At 40.7% G+C, this 27,479-nt stretch overlaps 2 protein-coding genes across 5 annotated transcripts; one reads left to right on the forward strand and one right to left on the reverse strand.

Annotated features, from left to right (window-relative positions):
- Nucleotides 1-4,434: 4,434 nt before the first annotated feature.
- RAD17 (RAD17 checkpoint clamp loader component) lies at nucleotides 4,435-24,693 on the reverse strand. 3 transcript variants are annotated; one of them, XM_064139983.1, is made up of 16 exons: nucleotides 24,411-24,691; nucleotides 22,289-22,561; nucleotides 21,122-21,205; nucleotides 20,331-20,487; nucleotides 19,765-19,901; nucleotides 18,574-18,626; nucleotides 18,359-18,484; nucleotides 18,180-18,249; nucleotides 16,840-16,951; nucleotides 14,416-14,607; nucleotides 13,218-13,303; nucleotides 12,557-12,703; nucleotides 11,942-12,088; nucleotides 11,071-11,191; nucleotides 9,782-9,839; nucleotides 4,435-5,721 (listed from the first exon to the last, which is right to left on the reverse strand). In XM_064139983.1, exons 1-16 carry the CDS (start codon nucleotides 24,450-24,452, stop codon nucleotides 5,454-5,456), a joined length of 2,073 nt encoding a protein of 690 aa, XP_063996053.1. In that variant the 5' UTR covers nucleotides 24,453-24,691; the 3' UTR covers nucleotides 4,435-5,453. The 3 variants fall into 3 exon arrangements, with proteins under 3 accessions (XP_063996053.1, XP_063996054.1, XP_063996055.1); XM_064139984.1 differs by lacking the exon at nucleotides 12,557-12,703 and having other exon boundaries at nucleotides 24,411-24,693; XM_064139985.1 differs by lacking the exons at nucleotides 21,122-21,205; nucleotides 22,289-22,561; nucleotides 24,411-24,691 and having other exon boundaries at nucleotides 19,765-19,914; nucleotides 20,331-20,411.
- On the forward strand, nucleotides 24,346-27,012 carry AK6 (adenylate kinase 6). 2 transcript variants are annotated; one of them, XM_064139986.1, is made up of 5 exons: nucleotides 24,346-24,799; nucleotides 25,076-25,168; nucleotides 25,467-25,525; nucleotides 25,611-25,756; nucleotides 25,906-27,012. In XM_064139986.1, the coding sequence occupies exons 1-5, from the start codon at nucleotides 24,772-24,774 to the stop codon at nucleotides 26,093-26,095; spliced, it is 516 nt and encodes a 171-aa protein (XP_063996056.1). In that variant the 5' UTR covers nucleotides 24,346-24,771; the 3' UTR covers nucleotides 26,096-27,012. The 2 variants fall into 2 exon arrangements, with proteins under 2 accessions (XP_063996056.1, XP_063996057.1); XM_064139987.1 differs by lacking the exon at nucleotides 24,346-24,799 and adding an exon at nucleotides 24,850-24,994.
- Nucleotides 27,013-27,479: the final 467 nt, after the last annotated feature.

Below are 27,479 nucleotides of genomic sequence, written 5' to 3' on the forward strand. Positions count from 1 at the left end.
AGGGACACTGAAAAGAGGATTTCTGAATGGGAAAAGGGGCTCCTTTCCCTTGCAAGGGTTGGTAAGGAAGCAGAGAATCTTTGCACCATGTAGGATATTGTGGTGTAAGGCCCTTTCCTCCTGCTTAAGCCAATTCTTAAGGGATCCACTACACCAGGGGGAATAGCACAGAAGTCCGCTGTGAGAAAGTGGTACACCTACATAGAGGGAACTGCACAGCTCATGCTTCTAAGAGAGGGTCCAGCTAAGGTGTCCAAGCTCCATCAACTGGTAAATCTGGATACAGCTTTACTGGGACAGCCCTACAAGCCATCTCCAATATATGTAGCTCCAGAGGTAACCACAGACTCTGACGCTGGGGGTTCACCAATGCCTTTTCCAAGAGAGTGGGATCACAGTGGCACTACAAAGCAGTAGCCCTGGAGATCAGCACAGGCAGGACTGTCACTGAAGAGAGTGAAGGCAGTGAACTGCAGGCCCCCATGCTGGCTGTGGAAAATGGTGCCAAGCCATCTGTACAGACTCCTATGCCACCTTTAAAGGAGCTACAGAGTTAATTTGCCAGTGGGAGGCAAACCAATGAGAACTTGGTACCACCAAAGTCTGGAGAGCTGGAGATTGGCAGAGGGTGCTAGAGATAATCCAGTCAAGACCCATCAAAGTGGGCTGGGTCAAAGGGCACTCAAAGAAAGAAACCTCTCCTGTGAAATGGAACCAGCAGGTCAATCACCCAGCAGGTATCCATGTAGTGAGTAGCAAGGGGAAGGATTGGGAGAGATTAGCTGAGTGGCTACACCTTAAAAAGGGCCACTCAGGCAAAGCTGATCTCCACTCTGAGTGTGGGTTTTATGAATGGCCAGTCCCCCAATCAGCAAGTGAGACCAACATTTCAGCCTGTCCACAACACCAGATAAGGCTGAAGGCAAACCACCCAAACCTTGCACCTGTCCAACATATCTGCCAGGACAAAAATCTCTGAAATGTCTGGCAGGTGGATTATGCAGGACCTCTCAAGCCATCGCATGGGAAAAATAGATACTGGTTGACATAGGTTTCTGGCTTAACCATGGCCAGTGCCACCAGTACAGCCTTGGAAGATCAAACAATTGAGACTCTCAAACATTGAGAGTCAAACTGCCAATGCCTGAGCACATCCAGAGCAATAACAGGTTGCACTTCACTGCAGTGCAAGACTGGGCACACAGTGACAAGGTGAAATGAGTGGGTGTTCTATATCCCATATTACCCTCAGGCAAATGGCATAGTCCAGAGGATGAAGGGATCTAATCAAAAAACATGCAAATGTTTCTAAAGGTAGCTGGGACTCACATTTGTCTCAGGCAGACTTCACAGTCAACAATCGCTGGGGAAACTGTGGAAGCCCCAAGATTAAGGCCTTCTGCCCAGCCAAGCCAATAGTCGGTGCTGACCACTTTGCCAGGAGGGACCCAGGATAAATCTTTGTCCCAGATTCAAGCTGCCCAACTTGCATTGGTTAAACTGTCATCTACTGGGGTTGTGCCCAAGACACTGACTAAGCCCAGGGGCTTATATGCCTGGGAAGCCCTGGATGCTAATGGGAAGACACACTGCATCAGCGTCCAGTGAACTGTCTCCAACTACTAACTGCCAAGCCTGGCTACTACATGTCAAGGCAAGTTTATCTCACTGCAGGAGGGAGTCAAGACTGAGAACCTGGTTCCAGCACATTGACCAATATGTGACCAGCATCTGGGATAGGGAGAACCAGAACCAGCTACACAGGAGATGGAGAAACATCACTCAGGTGGCCAGTGGATGACTGCATCAGGACCTGGAAAGCATGACCTCCAGCCATGGACTCAGAGCAGCCAAGGCTCTACCATGAACTGTATTAATGCTCTGCCATGGACTCTACGTACAGAGCAATCAATTACTTATTTGACTGTGTAGCGTTGTTAAACATTGTTGTGGTAATTAATGGTATTGTACATGGTCAGTGCTAAGCTAAAAATAGCACACATACCCCACTGAGCTGCAAGGAGTAAGTACCCATCACTCTGAATTCCTGCACAAATCTGTCCATTGCCACCAGGGTGCAGCAGGGTGTTCCAAACTCCCTTCCCTCTCCTTCATCAGCGGTGCTTTGAATGGGGGAAGAAGGCACGAAACTGCTTTCCTCTCGCCTTGAAGGCTTGAACGGGGAATGGCAAAAGGTGTCCTTATCCCACATGTGTACTCAATTGTGGGAAAGCCCTCACTAGAATCTGCCACTGTGATTGGCCAGATTCTTTGCATCCAGTACATATCAGCACTGGACACACTGTCTAAGAACGACTTAAATAGAGTGACAAGAAAGCATGTACAGTCCCTCAAGTTCCACAGGTCCAGCAAGTCCATTAGGTCCATTCAAGGGAGTTGCACCTGGATCCAGCTTCTCCTCAGACCCAGGGTATCCTGGCTTCCTACTCACTACTCCTGAGCTGGAACAACCCCGCCTCAGCTGTAAACTGCTGCTGTTGGCAGGAACATGCCAGCAGTATGGCTTTCCCTGCGTTGCTAAGGCAGTGCCATTCCATGGAATCTGCTTCATAAAAGCTGTGTCTGCAGACACTTAAGACTTTGGTGGGTTTTATTCACATTTGACTTATGTCTTTAGTTCCCCAACTGGATTATAACTTGCAGTTTCCCAAGGCTGCCACAAAGGCGATCCAGGGGCAGTCTCCAAATTGCTACTCCTCCAGCAAATCAGCCTTTCTCTAGGCCTCTGACTTCTACGTGAGGTAAAGGTATCTCGTGGCTTAGCCTTTTCCATTTTCTGACTTTCCCAAATTATCAAAATTGCCCATAAGCATCCTTGTGGAAATTCCTGATCAAATTAGAAGCTGCAAATAAAATTCAACTAGTTTTGTGTACAGTTTTGGGGTGGGGCATTTTGGAAAATAAGAATATTTTTATAATTCCCGCCTCAACAGATTAATTCCCAACTAAATCAGAGGGGGATCTTGCCCTCTGACACAGCCAGTGACAATAGGTCTGTGCTACCAAAGCTGCCCCTAAACCCCAAGGCATCATCAGGCAGAGCTGACAGGGACATCAGGGATGTCACAGTCAAAGGCAGCCCAGCAACCATATGCTAGCGCAGTTCACTGTCCTAAGGAGTATGGAGCCCATAAAAAGCATAGTTATGAGAAACTTTTAGGAAAACAAAGTTCCAGCTCTTCAAGCAGTTATTAAACAGGATGCCATGGGAAACAGCCCTCAGGGACAAGGGAGCAGAAGAGAGCTGGCAGATCTTTAAGAATGCTATAGAGCACAAGAGATCTCAATTCCCACATGTAAGAAAATGGGCAAGGCAGGTAGGAGACCACCATGGCTAAGCTATGACCTGCTGATCAAACTAAAGAGCAAGCTGGGACACTGCTGTCACAACCAGTGTGAAGCAATTGAGCAGGCAGCATTATTTGCCACCCAGTGGCAACCCATCCTTACGACTCTTCAATGTTTGGTTAAAAGTCCTGAACAAAGGCAATTGCCAGAGTGCAGTGTTTTCACAAGCATCATCTGTGCCAGTGTCTGTGTAAAGGCATTGGCTGTGCCAGACTGTTAGAAACATCCTTCACAAAGTTCTGGACTGCCCTGTGCTTAAAAGCTGGGATGCACCAGCCCCGAGTGCTGCCAGAGCCTGAAGAGAATTTTCACAGAATTCATAGAATGATAGGATGAGTTGAAAAGGAACTTAACACCACATATTGGCTTCCTGGAGGACTGACTTAATTTGGCATAGACTTTACAGGGTGCTCACTAGCACTTCAGGAATTGCAGGCTTCCATACTGTTCAAACATTTTTCAATACAGAGGGAAGCGCATGGGCATCCAAGCATGAGAGACTGATAAAGAGAACGTTTGGGTTTTTTCTTTGGTGGTATTTTGAAGTGAAAGAGGTTTTACACAAATTACTGTACATGACCTAGCTAATAAAGTCTCTACCATTACAATACATAATTAACCAGCTGAGTAACATGGACAAGTCAGTGTGAAAATAACTCTGTTATATTATCACCTGAAGATAGTGTGAGGAGAGGTTGAAGCTCTGCTTGCAGAGTTAAAAAAAAAAAAAAAAAAAAAAAAAAAAAAAACTAAATAAAAATCACTGTTTAATGCCTTATTGGGTTTTTTTTTTCGCACTAGAGACTCCACAAGAGCAAAGGGAGGGATCAGATGGCGTTTCAGTGACACACAACTGCAGGAGGCCCAAGAGAGGGAGCTACCACTTAACCTAAGCATGGATCATCCCACGAAGCATACCTGGGAAAGCCATTAAGGGGCATTCACAACGAGAAACATTTCACTTCACTGTAATGAGTATAGCTGCAACCGAATTTAAGAATTAAGGGAGAGATTTCTCTCTTCAAAATTTAGTAATAGCTGTAGAGAGAAAGAATACACAAACTCTTGAGGGAGGACAAACCTGAACTCTTTAATAGCAGTGCTAATTCCAACATTATAGTGGTTAAACAATGGTTTTGTCTCCTAAACTGCAAAAACGCAAACATACAACACACATTCTAAGTTGTTTGGGTTGCTTTTATCTTAGTCCTCTGGTTATCACTAAACACAGAAACATGTTAGAGTAGCATGGACCAACTTCAGCTACTGACAAACACTGAAGTATTAAACAGCTACAGTATACTTCTCTCATGTGAGAGTTAACAAACTCAGGATTACTCACTCAGTACCACTACCGTTTAAGGAAAAAAAATGCACACTATCCCCTTAACTTCCTATGGGAGAGAAACGATGAGAAGGACTTCTGCTTGATTGTTGTATTTTCCCTTCTGTAAGTTATGAAAGTATCTTTCAAAAAGGAATCCCAAATGATCTGTTGTACAATATATGTTCGATTTACAAACACATAAAAATCTGTGGCAGAATACAAAACAGTATTAATACAGGAGTTTTATTTACAGCATCACCATGGTCTATCAGACTTTTTACATGTACACTTCAGTATCTTCTTTCAGAAGGGCTAAGCTTCTGCAAGTATGAATTTGAGTAAAACCTCCAAATGCTGATGACAGCTTATCAAGTATGTCCTCAGGAAGCACACTGTACAACTGCAAACTAAATTAAAAAGTGTAAAAAATAAAAATAACTTAAGAGTGACACTGCTTATTTACAGTCTTTTTCAAACTGATTTCAGTAACCATTTATTCTAGTTTTAGCACTGTAGGTTATTTGATGGCTCAGAAAAAGCAAAGAACAACTTGTAATTTAGCATTCAGCATAGGCCTGATCCTGTTAAAAGGAAGCCGAGGAGAGTTGTCTTTGTGCTGATAGAGTAGGTTTAGACTTGGCCTCCTAGTCCACCCAAGTAGCTAAAGGGGTACATTGTGCTGACTATGCTCTCCTCAGTAAAGGCCTTCATAGCATATTCATGTTTGGGCAAAGTGGTGGTTGACACTTTCTTGTACTCAGTCACTATCATACTCCTCTATTTTTAATTCTTCTTCCTCCATGATTGCTTGAGATGTCACAGGCTGAGGCTGACTGCAAGGCAGTTCACTTCCACTGCACTGGCTAGAAGAGAGAATTAATCCATCCAATCCCTTCTCATTCGCTGTGCTTTTCTCCATCTGTGCAGCTGCCTCCACAGCATGCACATCAGCAGGGTCCACTTCGGAGGTCACAAATATGTCTGGTATCCCAGGATCTTTATCGGTAAGTGTTTCCAGCTTTAACCTATAAAATAACCATTGCAGCAGTAAGTTACCATGAAAAACACCTCTCTCACACTGAAATTGTAACAGAAGACATTACATGGGTCACTCTTTTCACTGCTGCTAAACAGCTTTCACATTACCTGGCAGTAATACCTCACATCAGTCACAGTTAATTCAAGCTATGCACATTCTGTGATTAAAATCACTACCTTCAGCATTATGTATCAGTCAAGACTATCAATCTTTCTAGCATCTTTATGTCTGCATGTTACCAATATTCCTTTAGTACTTTTCCTGCTTTACTTGGGAACAATACAAACTTACAGTTACTGACAAAGATCCATCCTGACACCGATTCTTAACTGGTGAAGCATCATGCACTCTCATTGACGTCAGTTTTCTTACCACAGTACCATGCCATTAATAAATATGATGGAAAACAAATAGTCTTACTTCTGTTGAAACAGCTGCACTTAAGGTATTTTAAGGACTGTTTATTAACACAAGATACATTACTTTCAATTAGGATTCCTGAAGAAAGCAAATGCTTACTAAAATACCTACATTTCTCTGTACTTCCTTTCCAAAACAGTGAACAAACGAAAAAAAGACTGCCATGTTCTCAGGAGAAAGCTACCCCTCAGATAATACTCAAAATAACTTACATTAATTCTTACTACTTACTTATATACAACTTATTAATGCAGATACAAAATGAATATTTAAAGATACGGTGCAGAAAAAAACACAATAGCATAAGGGAGGCTACGATTAATTTGTAAAGTCACAAACATTTTTTTTTAGACAAGGGAGATTTCAAAGAAACAAACCCATTAGAGAGACACAGATACTCCCCTTTCCTCCTGACTAGCAAGCAAACTGCCTTTAATACAACTCTTGGGGAATGGCATTGTTCCTGGATAACACAGCCTTTACTTTCCAGCCCAGCATTTCAGCATAGTCTGACCCTAAAGTCAGACTGCAACACCACATTGACAAACATGAGAAGCTTTGTCAGATGCCCTAAAAAACTGTCTCACTTGCTTAAGAGATCAAAGAGTAAGGTTCATTCCAGCTGTGATCTTAAACCTTTATTAGAAATAAACCATCTCAGTTAAAAATCTTTTTAAAATTTGAGACCTATCCAAGTTACAGAAATGTCACAGAGGCTCTACTGGCATAGGTGGTACCCATGATTCAGAAGGCTCACAAGAATCATAACACATCAGGCGACATCTCTCCATGAGCACTACAGAGTTTCTAAGTAGAACACTAGAGTCTTGCCACTGAAATAAAAAGTACTTTTTTGGTATTTAACATCTAAGGCAAAGGAACTCTAGCAGCTAGAGATTTATTTTAAAAATAGTCTCAACACAGATTTATTTGAAATAGTCCAACAGGCAAAAAATCAACAACAAAAACCAGTGCTGCTATCTAATTTCAGAGAAAGTACTCACTAAAATATTTTTGAGATCCATCAATACGCGAGTGCTTCGAAGGAAGCCAGAACAAACTTCCCGTTGTACTTTCTTATATCTCTAGCTAACATGCAGATAAATACAGAACGTTCTATCAAACTTCCAGATTAATGCTTCATGTTACACTAAACAACAGGGAAAGCACACAATAATCTTTGTGTCTGTTCAATTTTATTCTCATATAAATATTCTATTCAGATCATGTACTGGAGAAACAGATACCTCTAAAAAGAGTATCACAGTATCAACAAGGTTGGAAGAGACCTCATAGATCATCAAGTCCAACCCTTTACCACAATTCTCAAGGCTAGACCACGGCACCAAGTGCCACATCCAATCTTGCCTTGAACAGCCCCAGGGATGGCGACTCCACCACCTCCCCGGGCAGCCCATTCCAGTGACCAATGACTCTCTCAGTGAAGAACTTTCTCCTCACCTCAAGCCTAAATTTCCCCTGGCATAGCTTGAGGCTGTGTCCTCTCGTTCTGGTGCTGGCCACCTGAGAGAAGAGAGCAACCTCCTCCTGGCCACAACCACCCCTCAGGTAGTTGTAGACAGCAATAAGGTCACCCCTGAGCCTCCTCTTCTCCAGGCTAAACAATCCCAGCTCCCTCAGCCTCTCCTCGTAGGGCTTGTGCTCAAGGCCTCTCACCAGCCTTGTCGCCCTTCTCTGGACACCCTCAAGCATCTCAATGTCCTTCCTAAACTGGGAGGCCCAGAACTGAACACAGTACTCAAGGTGTGGTCTAATCAGTGCAGAGTACAGGGGCAGAATGACCTCCCTGCTCCTGCTGACCACACCATTCCTGATGCAGGCCAGGATGCCACTGGCTCTCTTGGCCACCTGGGCACACTGCTGGCTCATGTTCAGGCGGGTATCAATCAGCACCCCCAGATCCCTCTCTGTCTGGCTGCCCTCCAGCCACTCCGACACCAGCCTGTATCTCTGCATGGGGTTGTTGTGGCCAAAGTGCAGCACCCTGCACTTGGAGCTATTGAACGCCATCCCATTGGACTCTGCCCATATGTGCAGGCGGTCAAGGTCCCGCTGCAGAGCCCTTCTGCCCTCCAACTCAATCACATCTGCCCCCAGCTTAGTGTCATCTGCAAACTTGCTGATGACTGACTCCATGCCCTCATCCAGATCATCTATGAAGATGTTAAAGAGGATGGGGCCCAGCACTGATCCCTGAGGGACACCGCTAGTGACTGGCTGCCAGCTGGATGTGGCACCATTCACCACCACTCTCTGGGTCCGGCCCTCCAGACAGTTCCTAACCCAGCACAGAGTGTTGCCATCCAAGCCATGGGCTGACAGCTTAGCCAGCAGTTTGCTGTGGGGGACAGTGTCAAAGGCCTTGCTGAAGTCCAGATAGACCACATCCACAGGCCTCCCCACATCCACCAAGCAGGTCACCTGATCATAGGAGATCAGGTTGGAGAGGCAGGATCTGCCCTTCCTAAATCCATGTTGGCTGGACCTGAGCCCTTTGCCATCCCTCAGGTGTGCTCTTATCACCCCCAAGATAACCTGCTCCATCAGTTTCCCTGGCACTGAGGTCAGGCTGACAGGTCTGTAGTTCCCAGGTTCCTCCATCCGACCCTTCTTGTGGATGGGGATCACGCCGGCCATTTTCCACTCTCCTGGGACCTCTCCGTTGAGCTGGAAAATGATGGAAAGCGGCTTGGCCAGCTCAGCTGCCAGCTCTCTCAGCACCCTAGTTTGATGTAAACAGGTTGCATATACCCACGCACTTAGCATGTGGCCCACGTATGCTCTTCCCATATTTGGGGGTATCAGACTTATGGACCCTTCCTTATTTGGTGTTTTGGCCTGCTGCCAGATGCTTGTTGGACAATATTGTGGCCAAAGGACCATGAATCTCGGCCCACATCTGATAAATAGGGCGATTCAGGTAAACAAAGTGCCTCCTGCCACCTGCTCCGCTCACCTCTCCTAGCCTACTCATTGCCTGGGGCCACTATCTTTATTCACACTCTTTGTTCCACGGTACTCTGCACCGATCCAGTGGGCGATCGACCAAGGTGTTCCCGGCCAGCCACCGCTCCAGCCGGCCGCCGCTCCAGCTTTCTGCATCAGCCCGATCGGGCCCGTGGACTCTTCTCAAGACAGCACATCCCAAAATCCGAATTGAACTACTAGCTCCATGGGAATCAACTACGTGGCTTTTGCTACACATATTCTGGGACCACAGAGACTGAGACTTTCAATTAGTGAGTAACTGAACTCTCTCAATTTGAGAAGCTAAGGAGTTTCATTGACTTTGCCAGTGGCACTATGCCACAAGACTCTCTGACCAGGACCTTTCTAAACCTCTACCAAATTGCTTAATCCTGCTGTAAACAGACATTCTGTAGAATAGTTTCACTAACCGCGTACAAAGAATTTGTGTGGGTTAACTGTACAGAAGTTTGGGGGAAACTCTATTTGTTAATAATTAATAATTTAATATTATTAAATTATTTAAACCCTTTCAAATTTGCCTCATATCTAACCCCAAACTGAGACTCAAACCCCTCCAAAACAGTATTAAGAAATCAATCTTACTTTCCTTAAGAAAAGATGGAAGTCAAACTTACCTCCCAAAGTGTCTTTTCAGTGGTAGCCTCCCAACATCCTGGATAAAAGCAATCTGAGCTAAAAACAAAGAATTACCAGTGTCATACTGAACATATGTATCATAATGCACAATTAAGCAAAGCATACTGGAAATTAAGTAATTCATGTATTTAGTCAAGTATTCCTGACTATATTTGCATTGCATTGGATAGCAAAGACTGTGTACACATGCATGTCTTCAAACTGTTTAGCTCATGACCATAACACATTTACAGATGGCCTACACATAAAAGAAAAAAGTAATCCTTTACATTCATTGTCTGTATTTATGATACAGAGTTAATATTCCATAGCCTACAAAATTCATTCATCTTGATGTCAAGGCCTTAGTTAAGACACAAGACTTTTATCAGAAGTAATTCACACAGGATAAGCAGCCCAGCTTTCTAAATGGTTATTTTTGGCTTTTTTTTTAGCATACAAAGTACATTTTTCCACATGAACTGTCTGCTATTGGATTACTTCAGATTACACATTCTTCTTATGCAAGCTTGGAGTTTCTTTTCTTTATATGGGAAAAGGCTTTAAGCCTTTTAAGTCTGCTACTGGAAAGAGATCAGTAAGCAATGAAGACCTAGTTAGTTAATACTACCCACTAGATTTTGAAAAGTCTTCTACCCAAATCCTCTAGTAGATTGGGAATAATGAATGGGAAGTGAGGAGGGAGCTATGAAGTAACAGTTTAAGTCTTGCAATGGAAAAAAAAAATGCCAATACAGTTCTGCAGAGACATGTGCTAGAAGCTGGGCTATCCAGTATATTCTGAAATGTAATCTTGTGAAGAAAGGGGATGAAGAGCAAGATGAGCACATTTGCCAACAGTATTTAGATTTGACAAGCTATTATGGATGTGGGCAGCCAGAAAAACCTGTGCAAGCACCTTAAACAAAAGACTAAGAGGGCAACATGATGAAAATCCAAAGTACAGACATACCAGAAATCCATGCAGTAAAACAAAAGAGAAAAAAATCATTTTCAATGTATCCAACATGAGGACCCTGTCTTACACACTCAAGTATGCTCAATTCTGCCAAAAGACCTGCTTATTTTAATTCTTTTAAAGCATTCTTGATATTGTTTCATACCTAACCAGTCTGCTTTCATTTGGCTATGTCACTACAAATATTTTAGGGTAATTTTTTTAACCAAGTCAAAAGCATCAATAGCATTGACACACCAAGTTTCAATCATTTTTCAGCGTACTTTAATTACAAAATAGAGTCCAAGATGAAGAGTCACACCATCCTACCTTGGTTTCTCATTGGATTTGCTAACAAAGCAAGATAAGGCAGTAGCTCAGTCTGAAGGCACTCAGGTGGTAAGCAGAAGCTTGAAAAGAGTGATTTTGCAGCAAGGCAATTTTCTTGATACTGTAAGAGTTGCAGGAAAAAGAAACACAAGCAAAAAAAATAGGAAGTCATTATTAATGTAAATATTCTGTACCATACCAGACAAACTTTCCTCTTGCCTGCTGGATGACTACACACAACCCACTGAAAAAATTGAGATCAGAAAAAAAAAAAAAGAGAAGCATCTAGAATTCACATACAGAAACCAATAAAATGATAAATTCCTTCATTTTCACCTTTTGCTGATCAACAACATTTACATAAAACATTTATCCCTTGAATACAGAACTCCCAACCCATCCAGGCCAATATTTTTGATAGATACAGCAAGAAAAGCATGAGTGTAAATGTAAAAAACTGCCAAGAGCTTTAGCATCTCATGAACAGTCTATTTCTGGAACACATACAAATTAGCAGTAATTCATTAAAATTACGTAACAGTTTAATACGATTTATGCCGCACAAAAAACTTATTTTAAAGAATAATTAGTGCTTAAATACTCTAAAGTATGTCCTTATTAACTTAGGATCAAGACTCTCCCACTGATAAGCTAGCTTGGACACAGACTTCATCAGAAGCTTCCAATTTATTTCACCGTTAAAGGAATAATATAACTCTTCAAGCAAGTGCTTTTTAGAAGTGATTTACATCAAAACAGGTTATTTGACAAGTTTAGCACAGCGAACAAACCTCATCTATACTACTGTATTGTCATACCTTACTAAAACAAAACCATACATACAGACACAAAAGACAAATCAAGCATTTACCTTTTTATTGATGAAGAACCACTGAGGCTTATGTAAAGGCCGGAATCCCATGCCTCCTTGGTGGTGGGCAAAGGCTCTGGATGTATTCGAATGTATCACCCCTCGGGTAGCCACAGATGCACTGTATTTTTCCATCTCCAACCGTGTCTAAGAGAGAAATCAGGTATCTTGTGAACTTGAGGCCTCTACAGTGTGTCTCATTTGAACTACAACACATTCTGCAAATGCAGCAACATGACATGCCTAGAATATGTTTAGACTGCTGTGAAACTTTTACTCAAAGTAGCTAGGTCAACTACTTCAGGGAAAAAGCACAGAGACTCTGGCACATTTTTTTACCATAAATTTATTCTACTTAAAAATCCTTTGTAGAATATTTTACAACCACTACAACCCAAGATAATGAAATGCTGACAGAAGTTGGACCTGCCTCTCTTTTTACACTTGATGTACTTCACCATACACTAGCAATTAACTGTCACCTGAAGTTTAAGTACTACAGCTTCTTTCTGACTCGCAAGAAAATTGCTTTCTACCATTCATACACACTTAACAGGAAAAACTAGACAATAAGAGCATCAAAAAGGACTGTGTGTATAAAAAGACGACACTTACATTCCAATTGCTACAAAGGATATCTGCAATGCTCAAATAGTCACTGGCTCTCACTACATCATCTATATCAGAAAAGAAGTCTACGTAGTTCTGGTGAAGGTATAAATTAAACATGGATCCAGACATATGTGATTTTTCCACGATAGCCTATTAGGAAAAAACAGAAGTTCAAGCTCTAAACAGTGTATAAGGAAAGTCATGCTATAGAAGTTATGATTGCAACTGGCACACATGATGATCTACAAAGCAATGCTTATATACAAAAGGGAGGCTGGTTTACTCCCAGAGAAGGTGAACTGTGGGGGCAGGCAGAAACAACTGCTCTCTTCAACTGTTTAAATGGGTGGTAACAGAAAGGTGAGCTCAGACTACTCTGGGCAGTGCAGGATGAAAGCAAGGATGTCTACTTCCACGGGAAGTCCATCAGTGAGGTGGTAGAATCTTTACAGATCAAGAGCCTCAGAACCTAATCTACCATTGAAGTTAGCCTCCAGGTCACTTCCATCTTATTTATTCTGTAACTTAGGCCAAATACTTATATATATTAGTAACTGTGGAAAAAAACCCACTATGTTTGAGAATTTACATCCATCACTTGAACTTGTTTATGTTTGGTTTTTTTTTATAGCAAACTGGAATTAAGTAATTGTTGCAGATGTACCTCAGGCTGAATAAGTAAGGTGTCTCGATGATATTCTGATAAATGGGCAGGCAGCTGTGGGAATTCTGATTCTGACGTTGGTTCTCCTACAAGGGATTTACAATCTTTAGTCTTTTAGTACTGGAAATACTGTTGCATTTCTGCATATAATCAAAAAAGCCAGAAGACATAAATTTCAAATACTCAAAACTACAACATAAATTAGACATGAGCAAGAATAGAGATGTGTAACTACATGAGTATCAGGTTTTGTATATACTGAACATCATTCTTAGCAATTGTCAACTCTAGCAGCAACTAGATCACACCATTTTCAGTTCTCAGAAAGGTCTTCATGTGTAGGTACTTCACGATGCAGTCGATACTGCACAGCAAACGTGTAATTACATTACACTTCATGCAACAAATTTAATCTGTTTATTTTCATATTCTTTTGTCTAAATATTTCTCCTCAGTTCAGTTTGTAATTGATATTGTGCATTACTACGGAAATGTGGACAGCCAATGGCATTATGAATCCTGATTTAGCTGAGTGCAGATTTGGGCAGTTTAGGAAGTACCAAATGCTTATAATTAATAGTTTTTAAATGTTAAAAATGTAAGTACAACAAAGAGTACTGTCGAGGTGGAAAGTATTTTTGAGAAATAGAAAGGCAGATGGGGTATGACAGAGAAGAAGGTAAGGGGTTTTGAGTTCAGAAAGAAGAAAGCACGTATGTCTCCTAAAGCAAAATAAAAGTTGAGACAAAAGTAGAGAGGAGAGAACAGCAGGCACACAAATGAGGGAGGAAGCAGCTGTGAGGCTGTAAGAAAGTTCTGTACCCTTTAGGAAGGCAAGTAGCTGCAGAACATAACCATACAACAATGTGCAACTCTGCACAAAACCAAAATTTGCTCTTGTACAAAGCAACAAATGTGGTGGCTATCTAACTAGCTTTGTGGTGACTGCACATGGACCTAACAGAATTAGACTTAAGTCATTTTATTTTAGTTTTATTTTAGTTTTATTTACCTAACAGATACTGACAGCTGCAATGGCAGTTACCACAAGCTTTTATTCCTGCTTTTCTACAGTTATTATCATTGCTGTTATTAATGACCAACATGCAAATTAGAGGTCACCCAAAGCCTTACTTCAGCAAATAGGAGCTTCTGGGCTTTGCTCACTGAATGGAGGAGTAAGTCAAAGTTTTCTTACTTTTGCAGTAAATTATTTTCCCCAAAGCATGGAAAAGAAAGATGGAAGCATCTTTGCCACCGATAGCTTGTATCTCATGGTCTTCTGATGTATCAGATTTATTTTTCTTTCTTAGTTTAGATACTTCTGCTTCACATTTTAGTGTAGAGCTTCTTTTTTTCCTTGACCAAAACTCTTTCTCCAATGAGCAGACTATCAATAAAAAGCAAAAATATAAATTAAGATGAAGTACACAAATCAAGGAAAGTTTTCTATTATGTGTGATACTGTGATTATATTGCTCTACTGTAAATGTTCTAAACAAACAAATACAACAGAGGGGGGAAAAACAACCAAAACAACAACTAAAACAACAGGAAAGACTACATAATTAGGTGCACTGCCACCTAAACTAACATGCTTCATTCCACTTATATCTCTTGGCACCACAGCTAAGGTGCCAAGTACTTTTTTAGAGCAGTATCTCTCTTTAAAAGCAGTTAGCATTCTTGCTTGCTGTTCCTTGATCTGAATCATCCCAAATTTACCTTTTTTACAGTTTTCTTCTGTATAAAGTACCTGTGCAAATGTACTATAAGTGCAAATTACAATTAATTCTGTTTACTTATAAAGATAATGCAAGTAAGTTAAACTGATAATACCCTCATCAACAAAACAAGGCAGCAAAAGAAACCTTTCATTTAGGTGATGTCTTCCAATAGCCTACAAAGAAGTTTTGAGGTGCAAGGAATAAACCTCTTTTTCTGCTATAATTCAGAACTCAACATTTTTTACCCACACTTGGATTTAGTTGACAGGTGAATGTTCAATATCAAGCTAAAAGAATTATCCCTTAAGTATCTTCATTTTCTCCCACAATTACCATGGATTAATTTCACCCGCTAACATTACTACAAAGTGAATGTACTACTCCTCCTTACACATGTATACAAGTGAAAAAATAAATTAGATAGATGTGAATACTAATACTGCATTCTCAGGACATCAATAAGGAGGCAAAGTATCTTCAAAATTTACAAAATATTAGTGTCTCCTTTTATCAATCTGTGAGGCAATATGTAAATGGAACATTCAGTGTGGTATGACTTGAGCACATAATTCTCAGATGTCATGTACAGAAGCTGTCAAGCCATATGCCTTTCTTCTCTCTCACATTCTCTTTATAAGTGTAACGACTTTACATTTCCCATGGCAGTGTATTAAAAATTACATAAAACTGGTAATTTTAAAACTAAAAATTTTCTAGAGTATGTAGAAGCTACTTAGCACCCAGCAGTGAGGCACTCCAAACTTTTCAGGTGTCACTGGCCTAATATTTATTAACTTAATGCATTAGAGGAATTTTTTTTTCTGATTAACAAAAAACAGAACAAACAACATTGTAACAGTCTAGTTTCCACATCTACAAGCTAAACATAGAAACTTCATTCTGTCTGTGCAGTTTAACACACACACAAAGTTAATTTTAATATACTCCAAAGCTCAAACTACCACACTCCCACTTACAACAAGGACTTGAAACTACATTTAATGCTGTGTTCTGTGAGCATATTCTGTTTGCAATGTGGATGGGAGAGAAGATGAGTAAAAGCAAGAATATCACTGCTAGCTTTCTGACATACAGCAGAAGAGAACTGCTGAATTTATGTCCTTATTTCTAAGTTGAATATCACAGTATCACAGTATCATCAGGGTTGGAAGAGACCTCACAGATCATCAAGTCCAAATATAAATATTGGCATCAGCCATTAGAACAAACTACACATTTAAGAGTGACGCTCGTAGCTTAGGAAACATATACATTCGTTTTTTAGCAATTATTGATTTCCAGTGCAAAATATAAGTCTTTTGTTTAATTTCACTGTTGGAATATTAACAATAATGCCAGACCATGTCTGATTTGAGTGTTGTCCCACCCTCTGAAGACTACTAAAACGCTCCAAAGTTAGTCTATAACACACTCAGTAACTTCATAATAGGTGACACTGCCTCACAGCTTTCAATTTACCAACAGCCACAGGAACTCCAAAGCAAAACCAATCATTACAAAAATGCAGTTTACAAAATCAGTGAGGTATTTAAAAAATGCTTGAAAGGTAGCAATAAGAACAATAAGAAGCTTGAATCACAAATGCATGGAATACCAAACACACACTAATAGCACAAATTTCAAGAAAACAGCATGTTATGAAGTTACATCAATGCATGCATAGCAGATGTTATTTAGTTCTGAGACCTGAAACAATGTTTTCAGCTTAAAAAAAAACACACAAAAAAAACCCTCTGTGCTTTTTATTCCTGCTCCAGAGCAACACATCAGAAATGGTTTGAACAGCTCACCCAGGTATGTTGCAACAGCAAAAAGAACCTTTACAGCACAAATGGTCAAAACGTCCTTTACTTCACAAATTCACAGGTATTTACCTTGCATTGAAGAAAACTGAAGACTGTTTATTGCACTTCTTATATCACCTGAACAACCTCTGCAAAGCAACTCCAGAGAGGTTCTATCGAAAGCATGGTTCTTTTCTCTGTTCTGTAAAAGGAAAAGTACCATTCAAAGTAATAGAAGTAGGAAAAAGAGTATTTGAGTATTATTCTGGCTGTAGGAATCCACTTCTGATACACATGAGCAGACTACATGAGCATCCACTATGTGCTCAAGATGTGTAATACTGCTAACTTTAATGCATTCAATCCATTCAAGCACATTGCTGTATTTTCTACAGCAGCATTAAAGAGAATAATGCACATAATCCTTTGCAAATTTTCAGTCAATATTCAACCTGGCTGTAAAGAAAATGGTTTGGGAATAATAGAGCATTCGTGTTCATGACCTCTTCTGGCCTTCCGGCATATAATAAAAATTGCTTCTATTCCTATTATTTTTGCATATATACACTTTTTGTAATAGACAGAATAATTTTCAGAGGTAGCTTGGAAAACAGTCTAAACTAAGGCTCAAGTGCAACTAAGCTTAAAAACAAAATGCCTTTTCACTATGTTCTTGTTTTCTTTTGACAGGTATTGGCGGACTTTCCTGGGACTCTGCTACCAAAAATCAAATAAATACAGCAACAACGACAAGTCACAGCAATGTGCCATGGCCAAGAAGGCCAATAATACTCTGGGGTTCATTAAGAACAGTGCCCTCATCAGGTCAAGGAAGTTCTCCTCCACTCTACTCTGACCTGGCCCTGGCCTGTGAGGCCACAGCTGGAGTACTGTGTCCAGTGTTCACGTGCAAGAGAGACGGGGAGTTACTCGACAGTCCAATGGAGGGCCATAAAGATAATTAGGAGACTGAAGCATCTCTTCTACAAGTAGAAGCAAAATGACCTGGGGCTCTTTAGCCTGAAGAAGATCAGACCGAGAGGAGATCTTATCAATGCATAAAATATCTAAACAATGATGGTCATGAGGATGGAGCTGGTATCTTTTCAGTGGAGCCCAGTAAGGGCAATGGGTACAAATTAGAACACAGGAGGTTTCTTTACTTTGAGGGTGATGGAGCATCAAAACAGGCTGCTCAGAGAATCTGTAGAGTCTCCCTCTCTGGAGTCTTTCAAAATCTACCTAGACATGTTCCTGTGCAACACTATATAGGCATACCTGCTTTAGCAGGGAGGCTGGGCCTGATGATCTCCAGAGGGCCCTTCCAATCCCTTCTATGATTCTGTAACATTCTGATATATAACAGATATAACATTCTGAAATCCTTTGGTCCTAGCACTGCAAAGAAAGTATTAGTTTCAACAACTTACCATACTAGCTTCTGTTGCAGCTATTCGGTTAAGAACTTTCATCATGTTTGTTGGTGCAATGGGCTTGAAACTGTTGAATTTCATTAAAAAAACAAACAACAAAAAACAAACACAACAACAATTGGTTTCTGACTTTCTCATTTATTTTATTTAAGTTTCAATGAATTAAAAGCCCTTACCTAATACTGGATATACACAGCTCCTCTAGAAGTTCTGTTGGGAATAGTAACTTCTGGTTGGTATCCCCACTGAAGTTATCTGAGATTATGAATATAAGAGGACATCTACTTGTACGAACAAACCTCCTGAATCAAAAAATAAGGAAACGTAACGTGAAGCAAACTCCAGCTTCAAGTGGATAACCCTAACTATGAAAAACTTATTTACAACTGACCTGAGAATTTCATGTAGACTGCTGGGATCTCGATAGAATTGGTTAGGCATATCCTGTTCAAAACAGATGAACAGCTGGTATTACATTCAGACATCTCTGCCACGACTGACTTACAGTACATTATGTTGTTTCCCATTTTTTCTTCCTAGTTAAGTTTGCTTTTAACTAAATTTGAATGCGGTCAACAGTGAAGATAATCAAGGGCAAAAAAAAGAGAATAGAGGAAAAAAAAACACACAACCCAAAGCAAAGTATTTCTCTTTCATTGTGGAAAAGAAAATAAAATTATCTAAATAGAAACTTTTTCTTTTCCTCCTTGTTTACAATCACAGCCTTTTGTGATTACTCTGCCTGCTAGATAGTTTTACTCAGAAGGCACTCAAGCACTCAAGGTAGCAGTTCCACTGAGGAAAAGGCCAGAGTACACTACTTGAGATATGAGGAGACCTACACAAAGAAGTGACTTTATGAAGGCACAGAAACTATGCTTCCTAAATACTACAGTACATCACATTACTTAGCTAGAATTGTTAATCTCATCTACTATTTTACTTGAAAGTTTTCAGACAACCTGGCTATCATAACTTACCAAAAAATCTTCTGTCATAAAATACTAAAAATCTCAGACAGAAAGTGTTACTGAAGCACACTCCTGAATTAGTCAATATTAAGTCTTCTCCTGAACCTCACATTACGGTTTACAAACCCTCAAGAGTTCATGTCTCTGCTCTAAATAACACACCCTGCATTAAGGACAAATAATAAATGTGAAACAATTTCTGACTGTTAATTCTCAGGTATCTTCCCCACTCTCTTGTGTCCTTAAAAACAGGACTAATGGGAGATCTTCCCTCCTTCCTGTTTTATATGCATCTGTATTTCTAGAAAGCTAATCAGAGAGAAATACAGGAATGATTTTCCAATATTGTTTTGATTTACGGAAAATAATAATAACTGAAAAGTACACAAACCAGGGTCCAATTTCTGCCTGCCGTTTAGCTTGCATAATTTAACTACAGGTGGAACTTGGTTCTAGATTGCTGTAGAGACTCAAAAAGTAACAGAACTCATCTGCACTAAAGAGGACTAACTTTTGGCAACCTCAATCCACCATCTGGATGCTAGTTTGCACATCAGTATTATAATAAAAGGTACTGTTTTCAAAACAAGATTTCAGAAGTTTTCACTTACTTCAACGAGAATAAGTTTTTTATCATTTTCTGGGGACTCCCCAAGCATCTGAAGTTTGTTATATTTATTTGCTCTTAACAGAAAATCTTGAAAGACAGCTGCTTGGGCCTGACTTGGAAACATAGGGAGATTTGAGTCTGAAAAAGAAAACTAATTTAAAATATGTATTCTGTGTAACACCAAGGAGAATATAAATAGCCACAAGAATTAAAATCCACTCATGCTATTTTCTGACAGCAGCCAAGCCCTTTGCCAAACACATGATAAAAAGAGAATTTTTAAAGAGTAGAATTCAATATAGGGCTCAGACAAAGACAGAATTTGCTTATTTTATTTGGCTCAAATGATATAGGGGCTACTACGTAGTCTTCTATATTGATCTGAATCACAAGTTATTTTGGACTAAACACTGTAAAAAGAAAACCTAAGTAGCCTCTCATCAAAAAGGAAGATTCTTACTAAACACTAAGAATCTGACTTACATGGATGTAGATCTGACTTTGTATGTGACAAACACAGAAGTAACTCACATAAGTAACTTGAAGGAAAACAAACAAAATACTTACCATAGCTAAAAATATTTCTGAAGTCTTCTTTTGTAAAGTCCGAAGATATCGGATTGATCCATTCTTGCACTTGAATGCAAAGGTCTTTTGCTAGTATTTGTACAGTTGCAGTCTTCCCACAACCAGGCGGACCAGTCAGCAGCAAAACAGAAGCATCCTGCCACAGGGGGGAACAGAAACATTTAAAAAATTACTAAAATTCCATGACAAATAATGACTGAGAGTTGGCTCCAAATTAATATTGGTTGAATTTCTTCTATTGGTTTACCCGGTAATTATTGTCTTTTCCCTACTAAAAAACAAGTTAACTATTTTGTTTTATTAATTTACCTGTTGAGTATACAGATACAGAAAGAGCTAGACCAGAACTCTGAAAGCCTTGCTCACATTTTAACATACCTGTTTAGTCAATTGTATATTATGTAGCCCACCAACATAACAGATATTGAACTGGAGATTCAGGCCAAGACTAGTAAAGTATACATGTGTATAAGAATGCCTCTTACAATCAAATGGTTAAAAACACCCTATTACATAAAATTAGTGCAACTGGAAATTTGCCAAGATATTTGAAATTACTCTGTGAGAGACAAGATGTAGTTTAGAAGCACACAATAAAAAGATATTAACTGATTGGAAGTTAGAATTCACCTCTTAGCAGCCAAGCTCCAACTTATGTTCTTAATAGATTTATTATAATGAAATAAATACATAATCACTACCTGAAAGTTAAACTGAATCCAGATCATTTCTATGACTATATCTCTAGCTGCCACTTTTAGTGAGATTACCTGCTTTGGTTGCCTCTGAAATATGTGCATTTTTAACCAGGTTTCAACTTCTTCAATTTTCTTTTTCTGCACAGCAAGGTCATTCTAAAACAAGATTAAAATACAGGAAATGCAAGCATAGATGTTGAAACTGTAATGAGATCCAAGAAGAGCGCATACACTGTTTAAATTATTAACATACATGTATGTTTATTCCAGTTACATATATTTATCTTTCATAGTACCTAAACGCAACAGGTAAGAACAACTATTTTAGCCCATCTTCTCAATCAATTTTCTACTGGTTGCAGCTGGAAAAATAATTTATTATTCCTGAAGTAACAACATTACAACTTGCCTGTCTGTGTCAGTTTGCATTATAGCTACTGCTGGAGTAGGTACTTTTTAGGCTCTGCTGACTCAAACATAAGCTTTTGGACCATGTGTAAATCTCATGCAGCTTACTTGTTTTTTAGACTCAAACTCAATTCCTCTCCAGTGATGAGCCACTAAATATTAAAATCCAAAATATGAAGTACTACACTTCATATTCATATTCGATCAGCATTAGGATCTAAGAGATAGCTAACACACACACGATGCTTATCTTTAAAACACCCCATGAGAAAGCCGTTTCAGGAGGAGAACCAGATCTGTAGGTTTACTGCAGATTTGAGACCTTTCTCTTTGAAACTTCAAGGTATCACAGTAACTCTACTCACAAAGCTCTCCCTAAGATTCTTCAGGCAAGCAAGAAATAGCACAAACTGCCATTAGTCAATTACTCTAAATATGCAAAGACAACAGTTAACTGATGTCCACTAACATGCAAGATAATTTCTTTTTTCCATTATGAGGGCACAAACTCAACTCTTTCCTGCACTTGAAGTTACTAGATACAGCTGAAATTCAAAATGGGTTCAAAAGTTTAGGTGTGGATGAACAGGAAAAAACATCTCAGCAGCAGCTTTACCTCCTCAGGAAGCCTGGGGTTAAAAAAAAAAAGGGGGGGGACATATCTTACAGATAATCAGCTCATTAAAATCTTAATGACAGGTGGCAAACAAATCAAACTAGTATTTCACTGCCCTAATAAAACAGGATATACTTTGAGCCTGAACAATACAGACTATGAACAACATACTACATTATAATGTCACACTATGATATTGGTACTAACTCTCATACCTGAGTTTCAGGTTTGTATCTATCTACCCATGGCTCATCTTGAGAAGAGCTCTGGTTTAGTCTGGACTTGCTAGAAGGCAGATCTACTGAAGACGACTTTGCTCTTTTCCTGGGTAGAACTTTGGTTTTGCTACTTTCTGGCACAGAACACAGGTCTTTCTGTTGCTGGCAATTCCTTCCAGATTTGCCTCGAAGTGGCTTCACAGGAACAACACTAGGAGTATTTGCATTTCCAAAGAAGTCATCAAATGAATGCGCCAACCAATCTGTAACCTGGTAAAACACGAACATTTTGCTATTAATGTAACACCGTCTTCCTCTCAACTAGGTACAGACGTCTCAAGAGAACTGCAGTTTTTTTATCAGAAACATGTAAAGAATTCATTACCAAAGACATACTAGATTGCAACAAGCATAGGCAGTTGGGCTTTTTCAAATGTACCACACATACTTCTTCAGCACTAAATAAAAGGCTACATCTTACTGAGGTAAGAGCATTTTACAGCAAACTGGCAAATCAGAAAAAGTTCAGTATTCTGTAAACATATTCAAACTAGAAGCAGTAAACAGTGAAAGAGAGACACAAATGAAAACAACAGTACAAGCTTATTTATAGCATGCGTATATAATTTTCACATTAGGGTTAAGTTTAGGTTGTCTCTATGCATTTCAGTACGTGACTTTAATGTTCACAATGCAGCCACTTGTATTTAAAAGACAGAACACAGAAGCGAAAAACTACTTGGGCATCACAAAATCAAAACAGATAATGTTATTTGTTTCCTGAGGAAGCTTGCAATCTTCTAGAATCAGACTGTCCTCAGAAGTCCGTCAGTGACAAAACTGCTAATAGTGTCAGTATTTCATGACACTAGGGAGGTGATTCTCCCCCTTTACTCTGATCTCATCAGACCCCAACTGGAGTACTGTGTACAGTTCTGGAGCCCCCAGCACAAAAAGGACACTGAAATGTTATTAGAGCAAGTCCAGAGGAAGGCTACGAAGATGATCAGAGGGATGGAGCACCTCTGCTATGAGGACAGGCTACAACAGTTAGGGCTTTTCAGCCTGAAGAGGAGGCTTCAAGGAGACCTTTTAGTGGCCCTCCAGTATCTGAAGGGGGCCTGCAGGAAAGCTGAGGAGGGACTGTTTGCAAGGGCTTGTAATGACAGGATGAGGGGTAATGGGTTTAAACTGAAAGAGAGGAGATTTAAACTAGATGTTAGGAAGAAGTTATTTACAGTGAGGGTGGTGAGACACTGGAACAGGTTGCCCAGGGAGGCTGTGGATGCTTCCTTCCTGGATGTGTTCAAGGCTAGGTTGGATGAAGCCTGGAGCGACCTGTTCTAGTGGGAGGTGTTCCTGCCTATGGCAGGGGGTTGGAACTAGATGAGATTTGAGGTTCCTTCCAACCTAAACCATTCTATGATTCTATTATTCATTTTAGATTTGAGAAACCGCCTTCTAGCACAGGTGCAAAAACTTAAAACACAGCCAATTTTCGGCCTACCTATCAGCCCAAGTAATAGCCCAGTGGTCACACACTTTCAACTGCCAATAATCACACAGTAAACTTCTAGCTCAGGAATCACAACAGGCTAAGCCACATTTCTGTGAGTAACAGAATAGAAAGCTAAATTCCCAGAAGGCCTGTCAGTACTCTACAGTGTATATCTTTTATACATAAATGCAGTGGGCAATTACCAAGGAAGAGATTATTAGAGAGCAGGGGGCATTAGCACCTGAGAAAGAACACTTTTCTGTGCATGATTTGCTTTTAGTGTTATTCTTACAAAAGCTATTTTTAGCTACATTTTCGTATTTACTAGAAAGTCCTAAAAAGCTACCTCATTAAAGTTTCTTATTCACACGCTGCACCAGAAGAGAATACACATCTCACATGTAAAAACAAACAAACAAAACAAAAACAATACACAAAAAAAACTACAGCTGAACAGGAACTGCTAACAATACACCAAAGAGTAACTAGCAGGCCTAAAAACCTTGGTAACTGAAGCCTACTAAACCATTCCTCGGGGCAGACTCTGGGCCGCAGCCCGCTCCGGGTGGTAAAAGGGTGCCAGAGAACCACTCGGCTCCATCCTCCCCCGCCGCCGCCTACCCCTGCCGGTGCCGCCTCCCTTCCAGAGGACCTTCCAGACATCTTCGGGCCGGGCCGGGCCCATCCGCCGGGCTTGAGGGAAGAGCTTGGCTACCAGAGCGCCCAGCGCCGAAACCGCACCCCGGCAGCCTGAGTCAGCCGCAGACGCCCCGCGAAGCGCAGCCGCTCATACCACACCACGGAGCTCCCGACTGGGGCCTGCCCTCCCGCGGCCCTTAGCTGTCCGCAGCGCGCCGGTCTGCCCTCCCGCCGGGCCCGCAGCACGGCGGTGACGCCATCGGCGTGCGCTGCGGTGGCGGAGGGCCCCGTGCGCGTGTCTCCAAGGCGACTGGCGGCCGCCGCGTGCGGCTGTGTCCGGAGGATGCGGCGGCCTAACGTTCTGCTCACCGGTGCGAGGGGTGGGAGCGGCGGGCCCAGTGCGGGACCACATGAAGCGGGAGGGCGGTGGTGGTGCCAGGGCTGCTTGGTCCCGGCTGCGCTGCTGAGGCTGCGAGAAGGAGGCGCGGCGGGATCTAGGTTGGGTCTGTGATGGGACACACCAGCCCTGTGCACAGTCTGGAGCGTGAGGTCCACGCCGAGGCAGGGTAGGGATGCACTGCTTGAAAACGTGGGACTTTTCCATGTTAGGGCTCCTCTTACTGTCTTAAATGGGGTTTTGTCTTTAGGTACTCCGGGTGTTGGGAAAACCACGCTCGGAAAAGAACTTGCGTCAAGAGCAGGGATGACCTACATTAACGTGGGTGACATGGCAAAAGAAGGTAGGCCATATGAAGAAAACAAGTAGGCATTTTGGCTTTGTATAACTATGAGCATGTTTTATCAGCCAAATGAAACAGGAAAGGTTTTGGTGGCATGAGTTTAAAAGGTATTCATGTAACAGAGCGTGTTACTTTGTATCAAGTAATAACTAAGAAATCTGTCTTTGTGTGGATTTGTCAACAGTATTCCTTGCACTGAACGCTGTCTTTTGTTTGTATCTTCCTGAACTATAGCTGCATAAATAATGTTAGTATCTGCTGCTACTTCACAAAGTTTCACAGATTATTCTTGTTGCAGGAGAACTGTATGAAGGTTTCGATGAGGAGTATGATTGTCCCATATTGGATGAAGACAGGGTAAGTGCAACTTTAAACCTGCTATTTTTGTATTACTACTTTCTGTAGTTTCAGGTGAACTTGCTTACCTTTGTTTCTTTCATAGGTAGTTGATGAACTAGAAGATAAAATGAGTGAAGGTGGTGTGATTGTTGATTATCATGGCTGCGATTTTTTCCCTGAACGGTGGTTTCATATAGTATTTGTACTTCGTACAGAAACTTCATTTTTGTATGAAAGACTTGAAAAAAGGTAGGTTAGTGAAGTAAATAATTGATAAGCTACTGTTGTGTTACTTCAGTGGAAGTTTTCTAGGGTAAAAATTGCATGTTTCCTATAAAATGCTTTATGGTTTGCCCCATATCTAAGACTGTCTCGTGGTATTGTTCTTTTTTTTCTAGGGGCTACAGAGGGAAAAAGCTGCAAGACAATATTCAGTGTGAAATTTTTCAGACACTTTTTGAGGAAGCTATGTTGTCATACAGAAAGGAAATTGTACACCAGTTACCCAGCAATACTCCAGAAGATGTAGAGAGAAATTTGGATCAGATTATGCAATGGATTGAGCAATGGATGAAGGACAACAATTGACACTTGTTGAAAAACTAACAACTGGATCTCTTTTGGGAGGGTTTAATAAGTGGCATTCACAATTCTTGTATGATAAATGATACTGTAATTTGATATGGCTAAGAATGAGCAGCTTTACAATAGCCAGGTTCTATGGCTTTAGAACAGCCTCTGAAGGACTCTGGAAGAGGCCTGCAGAATTTGGGTCTGTATTCATGCTTGAGACACATGAAAATGTATCAAAATACATGAAAATTCAGCAGTGAATGAAAGGATGAAATTGATGTGGTTGGTCACAGTAGCACAAACAGTTCAAGAATTAAGAGTTGTTTGGAGATAACAGTTAAAACAAAAATTTCACCCCTTAGATCCCCAGGAAAGCTGTAAAATCATGGTAAGGATAGCAATTTGAGGAACTTGATTTAAAAAGTGTAAGAAGAGTATTTTGAGGAAGCGTTAGTCTGTTTCTCAATTGTCAGGCTAAAACTTGCTCTAGCCTGTTGTTGAATGTGAGAATGTTACTGCACAGTCTATCATGTAGTTTGAGGAAGATGCTTTGGAGGGATGAGAAGTTACTTGTCAAGAGAGATATTTGATGGCACAGCTTTGGGAATTGTGTAAGGAAACATCAAGTATATCTGCGCTGGTATGGAAAATTAGTAATTTTTCTTTTTCTTTCTGTGTTTTTCTTCACCCATTCCAGCTATGGGATGTACCTCTCACTGTACATTTGCTTACTCTTAAAATACCAGCAGTCATCTGTTCTACTTGCTTGTAAAGCTTGGGTTCTGGGAGAGCATGGCTATGAAGAGCAGAAGTAGCCTCCTTTCCCTGAAAAGGTGGCTTGTAAAGCCTTGTGAAAGATTCTGAACAAAGTGCTATTAATAAACGTTTTCTATACATGACTTTGAATAATAAAAGTATTTGCTTGAGCAAAATGGTTACATTTTTAAGATTCTCTTATCTCAAATGTGGTGTAGATTTTTTTGGCAAGACTCACAGAGGAATTGCATCACGACCATGTGTCTGTTAAAACACTGCCAGAGATGGGGACTGAACCACTTATCTGGAGAGTCTTTTCCAGTGTTTGACAACCCTTTCAATGAGCACATTTCTTCTAATACCCATTATGCTAACCTCCCCAGGTCCAACTTGGGATCTCCTCATCTTATCACTGGTTACTTGGAGGAGAAACCAACGTGCACCTAGTTACAATCTGCTGTCAGTAGTAGAAATCACTAACGTCTCCCCTCAGCCTCCTCCAGACTAAACAATCCCGGTTCCCTCAGCCCTTCTCTAGACCGTTCACCAGCTTTTTTTTTCTGTAATCTGGACACGGCCCTTCACCTCAACGTCTTTCCTGCAGCGAGGCGCATAAACTGTATCAAGTATTCGAGGTGTGCCC

Source organism: Pogoniulus pusillus, chromosome Z (assembly GCF_015220805.1).
Source record: "Pogoniulus pusillus isolate bPogPus1 chromosome Z, bPogPus1.pri, whole genome shotgun sequence".
Lineage (NCBI taxonomy): Eukaryota > Metazoa > Chordata > Aves > Piciformes > Lybiidae > Pogoniulus > Pogoniulus pusillus.